The sequence below is a fragment of the Zonotrichia leucophrys genome, chromosome 12, assembly GCF_028769735.1.
Source record: "Zonotrichia leucophrys gambelii isolate GWCS_2022_RI chromosome 12, RI_Zleu_2.0, whole genome shotgun sequence".
Classification (NCBI taxonomy): Eukaryota; Metazoa; Chordata; class Aves; order Passeriformes; family Passerellidae; genus Zonotrichia; species Zonotrichia leucophrys.
In genome coordinates, this window is record NC_088182.1 from 12441436 (window position 1) to 12455746 (window position 14311).

Consider the following 14311-nt stretch of genomic DNA (forward strand, 5'->3'; position numbering starts at 1 on the left):
ATTTTTAAGCTCTGCCTTCTCAAAAGATAATTCAGTCTATAACTGTGTTTCTGCAAGTTATTTAGTCATTCCAGTTAGGTAAATGCTGGCAAAAGCAAAGCATAACTGTGCTAATAATTAGGCATAACTTTCAAGTAATCTTGAAGAATGTTGTGTACTTTTACATTCTATTATTTTTTCCCCAAAGGAGACTATTTTAGTAAGAATTCAAGACATATGATTGTTGTTGTTTTTCTTTAATAGTTATTAAATGAAACGTACTGTTTGCCTGATTTACCAAGTGCCTTACAATAATCCTCCACAAAATACTGGAGCTTATAAATGCAGGCTTGCATTGATAAATGAGAATTCTTATTGAGAAGGGAATAAAAGGCAAGTGAGTAACAATTGCAGGATGGAAGGCATGATGAATACAGACTAGGATGCAGAATTTAGCATACAAGACACCTGCAAGGATTGAAATGCTAGGAAATATTTCTCTGGAAAACCAAAAGCTTGCCAGGTCCTTAGAAATATGCGTGTCCTAGGAAGGTCATTATGGTGTGGGGAAGCTGAGAACCAAAAAACTGAGCAGGGACAAGCAGTGTTTTGGAATTTATGTGTTTCTGTCCCTTGTTGCTTGTGATTCACACCAGCACCCTCCCACCCATCAATAAAAAATAGAATGCCAGTGTTGGGAGCTGCAGAGAGCAGATGGGCAGCACAACAATGGCATGGAGAGTGGGACTGGGAGCTTCAGGCAGTTCCAGCTGAGGTGCTTTACCCTGCACCTCTGAACTCCTCACACCACTCCTGGTGCTTTGTGGTGTAAACCAAGGGTAACCCTGACCATGCCTGCACCTGGGGGTGGCTGTTCAATCAGAAGGGACTGGAGAGGGAGAAAGGCTCAGCACTGGCAGGTAACTTCTACAGACTGTTCGTGGTTGTGTTTCCCAGACTTGGCAGATTGGCTGCCCTATAGCTTTTTATAAAGTTACAGTGTGTTCTCTGGCATAACAATTAAAATTAGAAGTGATGCTTCTGCCTTTGCTTGGCTGTAGAAGCCTTTTTTTTTCCATGTTCCATTTTCAGGTCTTTAGTATTTTACATAACATCAGAAAAATAAAATGAAACAAATTTGAAATTTCTCACCTTCCTTGGGTGTCTTAGAAACCCCAGGATACTTGTCACATGCAAGACTGTAGGAAATAATTGTTTTAATGGAAGTGTTAGAGATGAAACATTAAGAATTGGAGTTTGAGCAACAGAGAAAAGTTATAAAATAATGGAGTTTAGATGGTGGAGTTTAGATATTATTTATATTATTTAACGCCTACTTCTATCTATTATGTTTTAAAACAATTACAATGTCTCAAACATTATAATAAAGAGTAAAATACTTGGAAAGAAGTGCACCTTTCTTAAACACTAGGCTTGTTTTAAACCCATGAAACTTGCATAAAAGAGTTAAAAATGTATTGTTGACCCTTCACTTAAGTATATTTGAGAGTAATATAATTGACAATCCTGATAATGGTGTCAGAGCTGCTTGCTTTTCAAGATTTTTAATATGGCATTTTGAGCAAATATTTCAATTGGTGGAGTTCTCTGATTGCATGACAAGAATTCATTGCTGTCACTGCACCTGACAGCTTTAGAATGCCTGACAACTTTATTTGCCATATATGTCATTAGAGCCATATTAAGCAGCCACTCCTGCTTTTGCCTTCTTATTTTCTTCTGTGTGAGAGGGAAAGGAAAGGCCTGATGTGAGCTGGTCCTGTGAGGTGATAAATGCCATTTCTTCCATGTAGCACTGATGGGAGCTCAGGGACATGAGCAGCTCACAAGATTAAAACGGGCTTTGGAACTGACTTTATTTACAGATACATATGTGTAATTTTACAACAAGCTACAAGAGAGGGCATAAATTAATGTCTGTTAACTAGTAAAAAAAGATGTAGTGTGCAGACTGTAGTAAAACTTAAATTTACATAAGAAATGCAGATTCAGGACACTGTAAGGAACCTAAATGAAAATGTTGCTTTTGAAGTTGTCATATATGCTTTGTTTTTCAAACTTGTAAGGAATAGTAGAGTAGCAGGAAGAAATGGATTATTTTCTTTTTTGGATTAAAAAAAGGTGGGGGAGAAGAAGCTACTTGGTCAGGCTGGTAAGTAGGAAAAGAGAGTACTTTGTCCTTTTAATAGAAACAGTGCTGGTCTTGTACTAGCAACATATAAAGAGCATTGTGTTTATCTTTTTTTCCTTTACTTTATTAAAAGAAGAGATGCCAGGCTGCCCACTCAGATTAATGAAGAAAGGCAGGCTCCTCTACAACAGATTTGAATTCTCTGTATCTAGTTTATATCAGCTTGCTAGTTTTTTTTTCTTTTACATCAGCACCAATAGTAAAAAATGTGAAGAAAAGAATATTCTCTGCTGTGAGAATGTATTGTGCCACTATGAAAGCAGTAGAAAACATAGGTAAACCAAAAGAAAGTGCTGGAAATATTTCTGACTCCTAGTCACTACTTTTAATACACGTGCTCCTGGTCTTCTGTGTATGGAGAGGTTGTGTTTTAAATGAGAGTATTTAAAAGATGTTATCAAAATAAAGAAATCATTGTTTGCTAGGACATGTTTTTATGGAACAGATTTTTTCTGTCAATCTCCGTCCTTTTGTGGTGCCTCAAAGTGCAGTCCTGGCAGAGAAAATATGAGCATTGTGTTCTACATCGCCTTTATTTTTTTTTTCTTTCCTATTTTGCTTGTTTTGGTTTATATGTGGGGAATTGTATTGTACTAAACAGTTTTAGACAGTTTGGAATCAGATTGATAATTTCTGCATTTAACTGTCGCCATATATTGTTTGGGGAGGTTAATTCTACAGAAGAGGTTTCCTTAAAGCTTTTGGTACTTTTACAAATGTTTGAGCTCTTGGCTCAATGTTAATATTGGCAAGTAGTTGTGCAAAGCTATTAAGTATTTGGCTGATACCCAAACTTCCTGCTGACGAGGTGATTCAGGCCTCAGGAGGGGACACTAAAAGCCTAAATCATCCCTCAGCATGTAAGGGTGTGTAACCAGTGAAAATCAGAGCGTAGAGGGTACTGTGGACACAGTATTGCAAGCAAACTCTGTAGTTATGTTCAATGTAGAAGTAAGGATTTGGAAACTAAATTGAGTGAGATCTTTTAGTAGCATCCACATCAGAATCCTAAGCTCCAGGTTTCTCAAAAAATAGGAAGTAAAAGACAATTAAATGAGTTGTCAGACTTGAGCCAGGTGGGTAACACGAGCCTGTGATGTTGCTGTGTGCAGAATGCAGGAGATCAGGTGGGGCAGCAATGTGGGGAATGGGGCAAGATCAAGTTGTAACAGGTGTTGGGGGCACTTTGGCGTGAATGGTATCAGGTCTGCTGGGGTTTTCAAGGCTGATGAGAGCATGGGGCAGTGTTTAGTGCCTGCCCTCCTGCCCCCAGCTGAGAATGCATGCTTAATTTTCTGGATCTTAAAAGGATCCGCATAAAATACAGTTTTGTTTGCAATGCAGAATAATAAACTCATAATTATAATGGTTAATTTTACATCATGTACATTAAAGGAATTTCTTTAAAATAAGAAAATACTGAGCCAAGCAGGTGAGCATCTGGATTTTTTGTAGTAGTAATCTGATTTGGATTTTAAAACTCAATTCTTGTAGGAAAATGTGTGTAGTGGGTCTGCAGTCTGTCCCTACCAGACTGAGTGAAGCTGGGTGACTTTTTTTCTCAGAGAAGGTTTTAGGGGGATATGACCTTTGAGACTTCTTTGTCCTGGCTACTGCAACACCTACAGCTTTGGTAAAGAATTATTACTTGAGGGTATTAGTATTCCTTCCTCCTTGTCTAATTAAAATAGCAATATAAAATAAATTTGCCTTTCAAAATAGAGCTGTCTGTATCTCACCTGTCCACTCTCAGTTCAGCTGGGATGGCTCTGTCAGCTGGTTCTGTGGGAAGATGGGATCTCTCCTCTCTCTTTTTCTCCAGACAGTAGATGATGATCTGTGTGGAAATTGTTGAGGTCCTGAGGCTGGTATTGCTTCTTCATGTCTCCAGTTCCTGATGTGCTGAGACACACAGTAAATCTTCCTGAAGCTGGGAAGGCTCCATGTAGAAGCAGTAAAGAGCAGAAAATGATGTAGGTGCTCTTTCTCCCCTCTTTCATAAAGCAATGGTGTCTGGCTTCCACTGTGTCTGAGACTTCCCAGCCATAAAGGAAGGCTCCAGTTTTATCCTTAAGAAGTACACACATTGAAAAGGCATATTTTTGTGTGCTTGCCTTTTTCTGAGGTTGTAGGAAAGCCAGCCTGTATAATTCAGGTTGTAGAAGGTAACAAACTAAAGTTCTTAGGGTTTCTCCATTTTAATTTGTAAAGTCAGGATTTTCAGCTTTTGGTCTGTGAGCTGTCCTTAGTAGCCTGTTAAAGTAAGAAAATCAAGTGTATCATCAGTGTGTTTGTGTTCACAGCACAGAGGTCTCTGTTTTGATTAGAATACTTCTAGGGAGATAAAAAAGAATTTGAAAATGCTGTGGAGGTAATAACACTGGTTGGTGGTGTTTTGCTTCTCTTTTGCTGTTGCTTTCAGAATTTTCCCAGGCTTATGGAAGTGTTCAATCAGCATTGGAACATTGTTTAAGAAGTTCAGTGAGACGTTAGCCTGCCTTTGGATAGAGAATGAGGATCCTTTTTTCAGTAGAGCTCAGTGGTGAGCACTGGAGTGCTAAGCAAGATAAGTGTTCTCTGATATGAGATGAGAACTTCCAAAAATTTACACGAGTTGAGAAAAAAGAGACCACAACTAATAAGCTCTAAAAGGCAAAACAAATACCTAAAAATACATATCAGAGACATAAACAGAAGGCTAAGTAACTTATTAAGTGACTCTAAGCAAGAAATGTACTGATTTATCAAACTGAAAAGGAAAACCAGCATGGACGTGATAGAAGATAAAATATTCTGTACCTCTGCTTCTGAGGATGAACAAATTTATATCCAACCCCACCACCTGGCCGTGTATCATATCTGCTGTATCTAAAAATATTTTATTGTGCACAGTTTAAATTGATACTGCCATTTCCTGCTAGCAGTATTGCTTTTCACCACACCAGTGTAGTGTTTTTTATGCAGTGTTTATTTTGTTTTGTTTGTGTTTTTTTATTGAGTGAGAAAGAGGGTGGGGTGAATTCTGTCAATTCCGAAGATTTGTTGTTGCTTTTGCTCAGGATCTGCCAGGAGCCAGTGGAAGGAAAGTGATCTTCAGCTCTGGTCTCATGGGAGATTTGTCCATGAAGGAGCTGTGGAACTGTTTCAGGCACCGAGAAAGATACAGGGATGGATTTCTCAGAGGATTGATGAGTTGCTTGGCCAGAGGATGGCTGGCACTTGAGAATTAGAGGAGATTTTTTTTTTTAATTGGTCCATATGTTGAAGTTGAGGCAGCAGGAAAGCTGCACAGGGTCTTGTGGGGGAACAAGTTGTGGGATCATCTCTTGAATGCTGCATGACAGCTGAAAAGAGGGGCAGGTGTGGACAGTGATGTTAAAATGCCAAAACTTGAAAAAGTAAATCAACAAGATTGCTTTATATCTCTGTGCCTTGGGAATGAATTCTGGAGGCTTTAAGAGGGTAGTTCTTTATGCCAATAATAAATATTTTTCTTTATATAAATTTCATGTTGTCAGTCATTTAAGTGACAAGGTAAGGCATGTTATGTTATTGGGCCCAAGTTGTTCATTCCAGCTTGGTTTAACAAGTTTTAGCCTGAAGTTTTCTAGCAAGACAGAAATTAGGTGTTTTATTTTGATTGAAATTGGTTTGAAAATGCATTTTTAACTAATAATTCTAAATATAAAATGTATAGCAGTTTTTATTTTTGTAGTTATTACTCTCGGAAGTTGGTTTTTCTGCTATATGGTGATTACTTGTAAATTTATTTTCCAAAATGAAAACTTAATTTTATAATATTTTTTTTCAGGTCTGTCTTGGGAGGAAAACCAGATTTTGCCTACTGGAAGAATGCAGTGAAACTGCCAGTATTTCTAGCCGGAATTCTTAATTGAACATTCAACTTTAGTGTTACTAGTTTCTTACTAAACAGTACCTCAAAGCAGAAGAAAAATGTATGGGAGTGCAAGAACAATCGGCAACTTGGAGGGAAGCCCCTCCAGGTCCCCCCGGCTGCCCAGGTCCCCCCGGCTGGGCCACAGGAGAACCAGCAGCGGGGGAGGGGGGGCAGGGAAGACGCTGTCCATGGAGAACATCCAGTCCCTTAACGCAGCCTATGCAACATCCGGACCAATGTACCTGAGTGACCACGAGGGTGTGGCTTCTACTACTTTCCCAAAGGGCACAATGACTCTTGGAAGGGCTACAAACCGAGCTGTGTATGGTGGCCGAGTCACAGCCATGGGGAGCAGCCCCAATATCGCTTCTGCCGGGCTGTCACACACCGATGTCCTTTCTTACGCCGACCAGCACGGAGGGCTGACCACATCCTCACACCACCACCACCACCAGGTTCCTTCCATGCTGAGACAGGTTAGGGATAGCACCATGTTAGATCTGCAGGCTCAGCTGAAGGATCTACAGAGGGAGAATGACCTTCTCAGAAAAGAACTCGACATTAAGGACAGCAAGCTGGGGTCCTCTATGAACAGCATCAAAACTTTCTGGAGTCCTGAGCTAAAGAAGGAGAGAGTATTGAGGAAAGAAGAAGCAGCCAGAATGTCAGTTCTTAAAGAACAGATGAGAGTTTCCCATGAAGAAAATCAGGTAAGTAATTATGAAGGTTTCTTTGTGTTGATTTACAACCAAGCACTTGATGTTTTGCTTTTGGTAGCATATTCAGTGCTGGCACAAGTTTGATATTTTCCACAATAATTTTATGTCTTGGAATATCAGCTTCTCACTGCTAAACTGCAGGAAAGCACACGAATAAGAATCCAAATGCAGATTAGAATTTCTTTCATGCAGCATCCCTTCACATTTTAGATGGATAAAACAATTGTTGTTACCCTTTCTTTTATGTTTGAAACTTTCTCTAGGGTTTTTTTTGCAACTGTCTAAATGTTGTCTTGGCAACATTTTCTGAAGAGGTAAATGAGCCCTTTTTGAAAAAGTGTAAATAAATATCCAGAGGCATATTTTGTTTAAGCTGTGCAGGGAGTTAATAGTTTTAAAGTTAAAAGAAGATAAATCCTCATACTCAGCTTTCTGTAGTTCTGCATTACAGAATGAAGTTTTCAGTAAAATTTCAGAGACCTGCATTGTAGTAAATGAGTATCTTGTAAATATGTGTTTCAAATACTTCTATTCACATTGTAACATAATTTTCCTGAAGTTATAGAAAGATTCAGATATTTTAGTCTGGATGGATAAATCTGTGAAGTCAAAATTTGAGTCTTTGCTATATCAAATATACAGCTACATATACAAAGCATACAAAACAGCAGCACAGAATAGATTAAAAAAAATTATCCTTGCTTTCTCCACACACTTTTTGGCTTCTGGTCTTATTTTAAAGCTGCTCCTTTTTAGACCATCTGTTAACTTTCTCCAGACAAAAACACAGTCCTGTGTTTCTCTCACTTCCAGATTCCAAATCTAAACTTCTTTGCTGGCAGGCAGCAACAACAGAGATTTTTAATTTACTTCCAAGTTTGTGATCAGTTAGAGCTTCTCAGCAAACTTTCCACCTTTAGGCATGTCATGAACCTAAATATCTATAGAGCTGGCAAGTCTGTTACCAGTTAGTTCAGTGGGAAACTGAAGTAGGAAACGGACTGGGTTGTCATCAGGAATTCAGTGCAAGAATTAATTTATTACTGTCTTGTATAACTTTTGTGTCCAGACTGACGATAGTAGTTGCTGTTTATTTATTTATAACAGATGCACTAGGATGCTGCCAGAACCAATATTAACAAAAAAATGCATGGTGGAGGTTCTGTTTCTCAAAAACTTTGTTGGTTGGATACTTTAATGGTGATAGTTGGTATCACCTTAAAGGGAGAATTCTCCTAATAGACTCTGTGTTTCTCATGGAAATGTCACATTAATATCTTATATTGACTTTTGCAATTTGAATCTGGTGTTTAGAGACTTTGTCACACACCAGTGACAATTCTGTTTTGATTTTTCCCCCTAAAATCTGTTTAATAGATAATAAAATAATCTTTGCTTATCTTGAGGGAAAGTAAATTAGTAACTCAGTTATGAGTTCATTCATGTTGTATCTTTTTGACAAACTCTTATTTTCTTGTAACAGCAAACCTGACAAAAGCAATGTATTTTGCTCTATGTGTATATTTAACATAATGCACAGAGATTGGGTAGCTCTATTCCATTGCTGAGTGTCCAGACATTCACAGGAGAGGCCAAGGACACAGTGGTGTCCCCAGAGAGTGCTCCTTGTGATCCAGCTGCTGTTTCTTTGTGCTTCATAACTCAGTCAACTTTAAATTCTGCCAGTTTCTTTTGGACCTGTTTAAAATGCCAGTGTCCACAGGCTCTTAGAGCCTGACATACCTGTGAGGAACTGCTGGTTTCATTTGGTTTTGCATTAGACTGTGGCTGCTTTTGCAAGGATTTCCTGCTCCTTGTACTGAAAGAAGCAATAAATAATTGATGTCTGGTGCCAGTCTCAGTGCCACTTAGGACTTTACAGTGCCATCATCACATCCCTCCCTCAGCTCTTTTCCAGGCAGCAGCATCTTACCATGTGTGATAATTCCTTGTGAAGCACTAACATGATGTTTTGCGGACCTGTTAAATGTTTGGGATTTTTTTTTTCAGGCAAGGGGGACCAAAACATCTTATGTTTTTGATAAGGTGTAAAATGAGTGGTGTTGATGCTGTAGTGTTTGCCCTTTTATTCTGTATTTCTCTCACAGAAATTACCAGCAATTAGTTTGTTTTTTTTCAGTTTTGGATGCCTTTATTTTTGCTGCTACTGAGTACTAAGCTAATATCTTAATGGAAATATTTATCATACCTAAAAAATACCTCACCATTCTTTCTAACCAGTTCAGATCCCAGCTTGTTATGCTTAAAGGTAGGATTATTTTCACTTGTGTGCCACTTTTATCTCCCTGAATTTCATCTGCCAGCCTCTGACTATTTGCTTAGTCTTATAAAATTCTTCTTTGCATTTGGCTTTTGTCTTTACTGCCCTGAATTACCAAACACCATGAGGAAAATCAGTTATCTTACTGATCAACCTGTTCTTTGGGCTGCTCAGGAAGTGTCAGTCAGCACAAAGCACAGCCACAGGTCCCAGCAAAACTCCAGGGGTCTTCTGTTGGTTTTAGGAGTCAGCCATGTGTTTCTGCTATTTCCTCTCTTGTAATCAAATATTTGTGTATAAAAGTACCCATGCTCTTATGTAATTGCTGCTTACTTTTCTTGTAAGCATTTGGAGAGGAGCCTTTCTCAAGGAGTGGCTTTGGAAGCCCAAGCTGGCTGTGTCAGCTTGTTTGTCACTCTCATTCAGGAGGCTATTGATTCTTGCAAACAACTGATTTAAATTAGAATCATTAAAAAGCTGTAATTTTAAAGAACAAAAAAGGTGATGTGCTCCATCACATCTCTCCTAAAGTGTTCAGTCTGTCCTTGTGTCCAGGTTTACTGGCTTATAAAACTTGCTTAAAAAAGGAGTTTTTCACACTGGAACACTAAAACGTGTTTTCACATTGGCAGTCCATGATGGAAGTGACCCTGCCCGGATTTCTGGGTCTCTGAACAAAGTTTGGGAGCTCCTTCCAGGAGACTGGAGAAGGGCAAGTCTGCCTGCCAAAAAAGAAGTGAAATGAGAGAATGAGTAAAATGTTTCATATTTTTATAGTGGTTTCTGAAAAACTATTGCAAAACCCAAAGAATTATTTTTAAGCTGTACTTTTAAAAATTGTCAGCTATTTCTAAATACAGAGATGGGAAAATTGGAACTTAAACTAGCACCCAATATGGATTTATCAAAAATGATGTCAAAGACATCTGATTTTTCTTGGATGACAGGAAAACACACCTTATGCATAATGGAAAAACAGTAACAACATATTGATGTTAGGAAAACTTTGTCTCAAAAGATTTCCCTTTGATGAATTGGTGGGAAGCCTATGACAGGAAATTGCTGCTCCATGGAGAAGTGTTTGATTGGAAGCCTGTGTCAAAGGGTAATTATCAGTGATTGACAGTGAAATTGGAAAAGGTTCCAGTGGGATCTGTCCTGTGCTTGAGGCTTTCATCAGTGTCCTAAAGGATGGATGTGTTATGCATCCAAATAATGGCAAGATTGGGAAGGCTTAAAACCATCCTGGAAAGTAGGATTATAAATGAAAATAGATTTGCCAAATAAACGAATTAGTTTGAAATGGTAGGATCTGTTTCAACAGGAAAATTGATAAAATTAAACGTTTTGGAAGAAGATCTATGCGGAAGTTTATGGACAGTAACTTGGACTTTCCTGTTTTTCTTTTGAAAGTTGCTATATGTCTGAAAGTGTATGCTTTCAGCACCTGTATTGTGATATCACAGCCCACATTTAGTTGGCTTTTGTTCTTCATGTTCTTTGTGATATTTTCTCACAGCATAACTGAAATTATTTTATATATGTGTTGGTATACATAGGAGCAGCAAGTACTCTACATGTTTTTAACTATTTAAAGTAGTTCTTCATCTTGGAATCATCCTTTTACAATGTCTCAAACAGAGATTTTGCTTTTTTTCCCCTAGATAAATAGTAATTGTCTCTCATCTGGCTTGATTAGAAGCTTCTATTAATGTGTAATGTACAGGAGAGTGAGTGTGGAAGGTTTCAGTGGACAGCAGAAGGCCACGAGGTGGGAAGTGCTGGGAAGACACAAGAGATTATTCAGCAATATTCATTTCCATGGTTGTTGCCTGCCAAGAGGGAAAACTAATTTATTGCTTTGGATTAGCTGCTTCTAATACAATACATTAATGTTTATCATTTTATATGCTGCTTTTATGGCATTGCAAAAACTGAATCACTGTGACATTTTTTTAAAATGCATATTAAGTCCTGTTGCACAAAATAAGCCACTTTTACTTACTTAAAAATGTAATTATTTAATACATAATCAATACAAAATGGACACTGTGTGCCATGAACAGTGGCTCATTTACAGGCATGGCATGGTTATATTGGAAATAAATGGGTGAGCATGATCCTTTTTTCCCTTAAAAAAACCCAGGTAATTTTAATTGACTTAATGTGTTCTTTGAGAACACATTACAGATTTTGATCTTTGAAGTTTAGTTCCTATCCTGATACTGCAGGAATTTACTTCAGATTAATGAGATGGAGAGAAGATGAAAAGGATAGTGAGCAGTTCCTCTGAGGTTTGTAGTTCTGAATAAAAAATTTTCTTGAAATAGTTTCTCCAAGTAACTTTTGTCCATCTGTAGCAATGTGAATAACTCAGATGCTGCAATTAGCAGAATAGAACTGATAAAATAATCAGTACAGAAGGGAATGTGTATTCATGAATTTAGAACTTTGAGTAGCTACTCAATGTTATTTCACAATGTGCTCTTCATTTTCACTTTGATTCATGACAAGAATCTAAAAAGAACAATAAGAGAAAATATACTGACAAATATTCTGAAATGGCATTTTCCTTCTCTGTACTAATTAAAATATGTTCCTAATAAAATATTGATGAGGTTAAGGTATAAATTATTAAAATTTTTATTTTTTTATATTTTGTTTATGCCCTTTGAAATTCTTCTGGGTTCTCTGTAGTGGAATATGCAGGCAGTTGCCAGCACTTGGGTATTTAGTGTGAGTTTATAGATGGGCATTGCCTTCCTTAATGGGTGAAAGTATGCACTTGATGACTGGTTGGAAAGGACCTTGCATTGTTTATACCACTTGTGGTCAGAGGAGGATTATTTGGGTACAAATATTTTTCAGCCCATCTTATTGTGTAAATGTCTGAAACAGCAGGGATTTTGAAGCTTATTGTGAATATTAATGAAGTTCATGGTTACACAACTCAAAGGTAGGAATCTGAGGAATGGAAATGTTGTGCTTGTGGTTTACTATACTACCTGAGGTATGTGTTCATATTAATAATCTTAAAAAGAAATTGGCTGTATTTTTACTAAATGAGTCTCTTCAAGAAAAAATACTTCCAACATCAAATTTTAATATAGTATTTACATCCAGTGAAAGCTTCTGTAAGGTGTTTAGGATAATTCTATAAAGCCAGTAGGTTCATCACACCCATTCACCTTGTTTTCTGTTTTTCACTGTACTGGTGTTTTCTGCTTTCAAAAATATTTGTCTTGACCTGCATGCATACTTGTTGATTTTAACTTTGTTTTGCATGTTTCCACTGTTTTCCTCATGTAAACTCATGTACATTGGTGGCAATATAGGTAAGTGCAAAATATTCTTCTTTATTTATTTAATGCAACAAAGTGCTGAAGCATTTAACCACATGGAACAGATCAAATGGTTATTATCTGAATAGCAAAGAAGAATGAAATCAGTGGATTTTTAAATAATATTCCCAATAATAATGGCTGTGAAATGGGAAGAGGCTGAAAGAGCAGGAGTGTTCTGCTGAGGAGGGGCGGTGTGTAATGGGTGAGGAACAGGGAATAAGCTGGGCCTGAAGGGTGTGTGTTGCCTTCTGTTGCTATTGATGAGGAGCAAAGGCTCCTGCCTCTGGTGGCGAGTAGAATTTCATAAGGAGAGGGCCATGATACTGCAAATAAACAAGGAAATTTCAATGGAGTAATAACCTGAAAGTGCTTGAGGGTGAATGAGGGAATTTAGTTACTTTTAACCTTTTGAGACCCTCTGTCTCAAAAAGTTTGATAAGTATTGAGCTAGGAAAATGAATAATAGGAATGTGACTCTGTAACCTGAAGCTTTTTGGTGCTATTCTAGTTTAGATAGCAGTATTCATGTATACATTAAAAAATAGAAACTGATAGCTTAAACTGTATGAAAACTGTATCACATTTTAGTGGTAAATTGGTAATAATAAGTTACACCCTTTGGGGCATTTTTGAGGCATAAAGAGATCTGAGGAAAGTAGTTTTTGGTTTTGTTCTGTTGTCCCCAGTATTTCAAAAAAGATAAGGATCATGAATTGTAGTCTTTAGAATGCACTGTGTGTAGCTGTCAACTGAAAGAGTACAGCTTTATTTAGAACAGGAAAGAAGTAATGAAAAAAGAGTAATTTCTTTCTCATTTTACATTTTTAGTCTTGATTAGTAAAATTTCAGATGTTTTCCTTCCTTTGGTCCTTCATCTTGTATTTTCTGACAGTTGACCCAAATAATCTAACAGGCAATTGATAATGCCACACTCAATTAGCCTGCAGTGCAGAACTCCTCCTTTGGGCTGTTTCTGAGAAACACAACCCTTTTGGCTGTGCTGCAAAGCATTATATTTATTTGTTTTATATATGCATATAATTTAAAGATAAACTTGCCTGACACTTCCTAACCTTTCTCTTATCTGTTTTATTCCTGAATTCATAAGATGCATTTCAGATTGTTGTCAGGGTAAGGGCAGTGTTGTGATGGTGACTTAACCTGCTGGTCATTGATTCAATTTTCTCTGGAATTTTTGCATGTCTGGGAGTTCTGCTTGGTTAATGCCATGCAGGGTCAGATTTGGGCTGTTTGTCATTTCCTCTGTTGAAGGTGTCTGGCATTCCTGACTGTGGAACTGTGTATTCCCTGGTGCTAGTGAGTCACTTGCTAAAGCTGTCAGCTGCAAGATAATATTTGTTACTTGAATTTATTGCTAGAGTATCTGTCAGCTGAGGTGGCTGAGAAACCAGGATTCAGGAACCCTTGGCATATTTTATAAGGAATAACTTTGGTTCAATTTACATGGCTTGTGGCAGGAGCAATAAGTCTTTTGAATCTACTAATTTTAGGATATTTGGCCTGTGGGATGGGGAAAATATTTACTTTCTGAATTTCCTTAAGCATCTGCCACAGGATAGTTGTTGCTATTACTCTTGGTGTTGGAAGATGACAAAAAAGCTAACAAAACATATGTTAAAAGAAAGCAGTAGATTCCATGTAAATACTCGTTGTACCCTGAAGGAAAAGGAATAAATGATGGATTTGCCTACAGGAACATCCTGAGGCAAATCAATGTGAATATTTCAGTGTTAGAGATGCAGAGAATGCTAAGGTCTTCTAAGGTCTGGGTTCCATTCTCATCTATAATTAATAGGAGGGTGGGGCCTCATCACAGCCATTGCTGTAGAAGAAGAGCCAAGGTCAGCAGAACCTGCA

General features: G+C 37.7%; 1 protein-coding gene across 2 annotated transcripts in view; it reads left to right on the plus strand.

Annotated features, from left to right (window-relative positions):
- The window catches only part of ERC2 (ELKS/RAB6-interacting/CAST family member 2), a 406178-nt gene that overhangs the window by 11140 nt on the left and 380727 nt on the right, over positions 1-14311 (plus strand). For both annotated transcript variants that reach the window (XM_064723899.1, XM_064723900.1), the window contains exon 2: positions 6003-6799. In XM_064723899.1, coding sequence (XP_064579969.1) covers positions 6146-6799 — 654 coding nt within the window. In that variant the 5' untranslated portion in view covers positions 6003-6145. The remainder of the gene's footprint in view (positions 1-6002; positions 6800-14311) is intronic.